The sequence below is a fragment of the Lactuca virosa genome, chromosome 1 (assembly GCF_052849685.1).
Source record: "Lactuca virosa cultivar CGN04683 chromosome 1, Lactuca_virosa_CGN04683_v6, whole genome shotgun sequence".
NCBI classification, from domain to species: Eukaryota; Viridiplantae; Streptophyta; class Magnoliopsida; order Asterales; family Asteraceae; genus Lactuca; species Lactuca virosa.
In genome coordinates this window covers 1,255,060-1,260,218 of record NC_136426.1, presented here as the reverse complement: position 1 = coordinate 1,260,218, position 5,159 = coordinate 1,255,060, and the positions used below count along the sequence as shown (strand labels likewise).

General features: G+C 36.5%; 1 protein-coding gene across 4 annotated transcripts; it reads left to right on the top strand.

Annotated features, from left to right (window-relative positions):
* The first annotated feature begins 1,148 nt into the window (after positions 1-1,148).
* On the top strand, positions 1,149-4,501 carry LOC145131581 (basic helix-loop-helix (bHLH) DNA-binding superfamily protein). Of its 4 annotated transcripts, XM_079066265.1 has the most exons (9): positions 1,151-1,846; positions 2,280-2,610; positions 2,695-2,913; positions 2,989-3,054; positions 3,139-3,207; positions 3,306-3,377; positions 3,461-3,604; positions 3,716-3,797; positions 3,886-4,501. In XM_079066265.1, exons 2-9 carry the CDS (start codon positions 2,287-2,289, stop codon positions 3,909-3,911), a joined length of 1,002 nt encoding a protein of 333 aa, XP_078922391.1. In that variant the 5' UTR covers positions 1,151-1,846; positions 2,280-2,286; the 3' UTR covers positions 3,912-4,501. The 4 variants fall into 4 exon arrangements, with proteins under 4 accessions (XP_078922386.1, XP_078922382.1, XP_078922391.1 ...); XM_079066260.1 differs by having other exon boundaries at positions 1,149-2,610; positions 3,467-3,604; XM_079066256.1 differs by having other exon boundaries at positions 1,150-2,610.
* The last annotated feature ends 658 nt before the right edge of the window (positions 4,502-5,159 follow it).

The following is a 5,159-nucleotide window of genomic DNA, read 5'->3' as shown; positions in this document are numbered from 1 at the left end:
ACAAAATAATAAAACTCATTTTACAAATCATTCTCCACAAGCACAATGAAAAAACAACTTCTACCGGTAATTGAAACTCACAAACTCACAAAAAACCATTTAAATACGTCTATAACTTCTATAACTGATCCGCAGAGGTGTACACTAATCCGCTGAAAACAGTTATGCGTATTCCCTAACAGTTATGCAGAGGTGTACATTGATCCACAGAGGTGTACACTGATCCGCAGAAAACAGTTCTATAACTGATCTGCAGAGGTGTACACTGATCCGCAGAGGTGTACACTGATCCGCAGAAAACAGTTCTTATGTGGCTAAGTGATGTGTCAAAAACTCCTTACCTGGACTTCTGCAGATCAAAGTTTCCGTGGTTCGATTTGAATGAATGAAGTTTATTTCAAAGTATCTTTATTATGAAGGTTATATGTTTATGTTTTCTAAAGTATGTTTTGTAACCTACTTAAAATATGTTTATTATTCAGAATACCGGTGTGTAATTTTATATAAAATATGGAATATTTGTATAATTTTTATTAAAAAACACACAACTTTTTTAAACGGGTAATTAAATAAGAAAAATGAAAAATGAAAAAAAAAATTACATAATAATCACATAATACCTTATGTGATTAAAAAAAAAAAATATTAATAAACGAAAACAAAAATAAAAAACGAAAAAACGAAAAATAAAAAATAAAAAAACCAAGATCCGCAGAGGTGTTTATGGTTCCGCAGAACCTCCTCTGCGGAACCCCATCTGCGGAACCTGTGGTCATTTTACAAAATTCTCATTTACATGGTCATTTTCTTCAAAACTCCTCTTCTTTTTTTTGTTATTTCTCGAAATTTCTCTTACAAAAATGGGCAAAAACTATAATTTAGTGTACGTTAGAGTGGTGGGTGTGGGCAACGCCCCACACACGTTACTAGGAGAAAAAGAAGGAAATGACGTTAAAAGATGTTATGGTGGTAATGGGAAGCAACGAGAAGGCCTTTAACATGAAATAACATGGGAGGGGGCAGTGTTCATTGGTGTTATTAGGTGTTATTAGGCATAATAACGGGGGTATTGCCAACTCCCAGTAGCCTTATATGAACTCAAGCCACCATTTCCCCGGAAGTAAGCATAGGTTACTTGGTCTCGCGCACACATATCAGTATATTATTACATAGGACATATACTCTCTCTCTCTCTCTCTAGCTTGCTTAGTAGCTTCCCCTATCTTTTGTCTTTAATCTGTAAAAGTAGGAATTCGATGCTTCTTTTAACTGTTTTATGCAATTTCCCATTCTTGCTATGTTGCTATTGCTTGTACAATTAGTATTCCCATCATAAACATTTCATGAATCAACAAACCGGGCAGAATCTTTTGACCCATTCTAGTTTCTGCATAAATTCAATTAAGAATTTGATTCTTTTTGCCAAAAAACTGTCTTGTAATATCGGCCAAGTCATTGAAGGGTTTCTGTGTCTGCCCTTTTTGAATTTAAACCTCTCTAAAAAGAATCTCCTTATAAATTCCATACCCTTAAGAACTCCATTCCTCCTTGTTTCTTTGAAGGTTTGAAATGTTTGTTAATGATGCACATAGTATAGGATCAAGTCAAGATATACCCATTTCTTTGTTTTTGGGTTGGGAATCTTGCGGGTTTTGTTTATTTTATTGGATAAATAAAAAAAGGAATCTGCTTTCTTTTTGGGTAATCACAGCAAGCTGTAGCTTAGCAACAACTACTGTCCATTCACTCCATCTTTCTCTACTTTACTTTATGCTCTGAAAGGTTAACACTTTCTTGTCTGTTACAATTTACTTTTCATCCTTTGATCATCATGGCATTTTGAAGGGTAAGTAGAGGTGTTGGTATGTTGTAAGATTTTATGCCCTGCTACACTGGATTTCCCTCCTATTCTTTTGTCCATGGGAGGGTTTCTTTTGTACTGTAAAGCTGCCATTTTGTTCCTTGTTGAGTCTTGCAAGATATGAGTAACCCTGAGCCTATTTTTGGTCAAACCCAACTTTTTCAACTTTACCCCTATATTTCTTTCTGTGAATCGTGGAATGGGGGTTTCCTCCTTTCAAGTGTATGATAGCTGTTAGCTGGGTAGGTATTAGAATAGCTTAAGTTTTCGTAGATCCTGTACTCCTCTTTTTTACTTTTACTTTTCTACTTCTTTCTTCTTCTTCTTCTTCTGTATTTGTTGATTGATAACAACATATGGCTTCTTCTTCTGAGGATAATAATAATAATAATGATAGTGAAATGGGTTTCCAATATAGAGGTGAAATGAGCTCAGGATCCATGTTCAACAACAAGTCTTCAAGTGGGTCTGGCAATCCCTTCGGATCGGGTTGGGATCCACTCGAGAATTTCGGTGGTTCGTCGGCTTACCCAGTTGGGCTTGAGAATCATCAGGGTCTTATTCATCATTATCAATCTGGTTCAGGCATCGGTGATTTGGTCCCAAAACTTGGGTCTTTTGGAAGTGGAAGTTTCTCAGAAATGGTAAATCCCTTTGCTAACAACCTCAATCCTGAATGCGGGGCTTCTTCATCGCCAAATAGCAGAGACAAAAGAAGAGCCCCTCATTCTCAATTCAAACCCATCACGGTACCTTTTTACTGCCAAAAAAAAAAAAATCGAATCTTGATCCTGTTTGAATGTGTAAATTTAACAAATGTGTGTGTTGTGTAGAATGGTGAAAGAGAAGAAAGAAACGATGGGTCTGGTGATACCTCAGAGAAAGATGAAAAGAAACAGAGAATTGAACATGATTCGAGAGTAGGCAAGCAAATAGGTAAACAAGCGGCAGCCAAGGATAATTCGGATAGTGGGGGAGCTCCTAAAGACAACTACATTCATGTGAGAGCCAAAAGAGGCCAGGCTACCAACAGTCATAGCCTTGCAGAAAGGGTAAAATATATGCCCCCATCCTTGATTTTTCTTCTTCATTCATCATATTCATAGACCTTTCTCTGCTTTATCCAGGTCAGGAGAGAAAAGATCAGTGAGAGAATGAAATTGCTTCAAGAACTTGTTCCTGGATGCAATAAGGTAACTCTCTCTCTCTCTCTCTCTCTCTCTCTCTCTCTCTCTCTCTCTTTAAGTTTCTGATGGGGTTTGTTAATTTGGGTGAAGATCACTGGAAAAGCAGTAATGCTTGATGAGATCATCAACTACGTTCAGTCGCTCCAACAACAGGTGGAGGTATGTTAAGTTCCTATTATAGATTTATATCTGGTTTAAGCCAGATCCCTTTGTATGGCATGTTTTGAATAACTGCGATTATTGATTTTCTGGTGCAGTTCTTATCAATGAAACTAGCAACTGTGAATCCAGAACTGAACATTGACATGGATCGCCTTGTGTTTAAAGATGTGAGTTTCAATTCGTTTATGTTATTGTTCCCTTTAATTAATTAAATGAACAAAACTTAACAAGCAAGATCTAAATGATTTAGTTGCAGATTCTTCATTCACGGGGAAGCACTTCCAATCCAGGATTTGGATTCAGCCCGGCATTAAGCTCATCCCACCATTCGTATCCACACCCACACTCACACCCACACGCTACAACTGCACCGATGCATCCTATCCACCCTCAGGTACACACACGCTGTTTTAGGAATGCATTTATTTATTGTATTTGGATGTAGTCAATCTGTGATTATATATATTTTAAATTATGAAAATGTATTATTTTTTTTATCTTGCAGCCCGCATGGGATAACGATCTTAACAATCTTCTCCAAATGGGGTTTGATGCTAATCCTGGTATCAACAATCTTGGCCCAAGTGGTAATTGCCATAGCAAAATAAATTAAGTAAAGTAGATAAAGATGTCTTGTATTTTTCTCTAACAATGAGAGGATCATTTTGTGTTTAGGTGGACGAACAAAGATGGATGTATGATATTTTGGGAATATGGGGAAGTGACTAAATTTTCTTGATAAAAGTTTGAATAGGAAAGAAAAGAAAAAAAAAAAGACTCAGATGAGCAAGTTTTCAACAAAAGACAGAGTCTTATAGGTTGTTTCTCCCGACTCCTAACTGTTTGTTCTTCGAGTTTTAGCAGAAGATGACTCGTTATTTTTTAAGAACCATGTACATTTAAACGTACATAAGAAGGAAAAAAAAACCCGGGTGTTTGGTTTGTGGAAGATGATGTTGAGCAAGGAATATGCATGAAGTTTATGAGGGGTTTTTTTTTGTGTTGAAAGGAAAAATTTGCTGTAAAGAGTGTTTCATTGTTAGAAAAAACAAGAAAAATGATGTGTTATTTTATGAGAAAATATTTTGGTGTATTTGTTTGGGTTGGGAATATGAAGGTTTAGAGGTTTTTTTGTTGGTTGTTTGTGGTCCCCTCATAAATCTTTGCAAGAACAGGAGGAAGCGTGACCACTTTTAGATGAAGTCGTGAAGCATTGTTTGTTGAGCAAATATATTCTGGTATATTGGTTTGTTGATTATGATTTAGTTTAAAGGAGATGTTCTCGTGTTTATACTGTTTGCCCTTTGTTCCTTGTGGTTCTGACAAAGCCATTATTATGCCAACAAGTAATGTTGTCGGTATTTTCCAGCATTATTTTTGTTTTGTCTGGAAAGGTCATCAAGATCCTCTCCTACATGTACTGTCTTGCATCATGATGGGAAATGGCTGTAGGTGTCCCTTTGTTTTCCTTCATCCTGTTTTTCTGTGGTTGGATTGGATTGAATTTTGGGTTGGATTGGATTGGATTGGATTGAATTGTGTTTTGGATGGATTGGATTGGATTGAATTTGAATGTCTAATCCCCCAAGATACTACATGCTCATCTAGTTTTTCTTGTTTTTCTTTGGTTGGTTGAATTTGGATTTAGGCCCCCATTAAGGATTTTTGTGTTGAATATGCCAATATGGGGCGGCTATAAATCTCTCTTCCTATGAGCTCACAATTGAATCAAGCAACTATCCTACCATGGAGGAACTAGTTTGCTTTTGAAGTGTTGGTCATTTTAGTATTATCAGATAAGTAAAAAGAAGTGATTTAGCCCTACCATTCATTAGAGATTTTTATGTTGAATATGCCAATATGGGGCTATAAATCTCTTTTCCTATGAGCTTACAATTGAACCGAGGTTACCTACCCTACCGTCCATGAAGTAGATTGCATTTGGAGTG

Bases quoted from the DNA above. Each gene is read 5' to 3' on its own strand.
- LOC145131581 (XM_079066256.1), top strand. From the start codon at position 2,218: ATGGCTTCTTCTTCTGAGGATAATAATAATAATAATGATAGTGAAATG. The intron at 3,055-3,138 runs GTAACTCTCTCT...ATTTGGGTGAAG, and splicing joins TTGTTCCTGGATGCAATAAG to ATCACTGGAAAAGCAGTAAT. The intron at 3,208-3,305 runs GTATGTTAAGTT...TTTCTGGTGCAG, and splicing joins CGCTCCAACAACAGGTGGAG to TTCTTATCAATGAAACTAGC.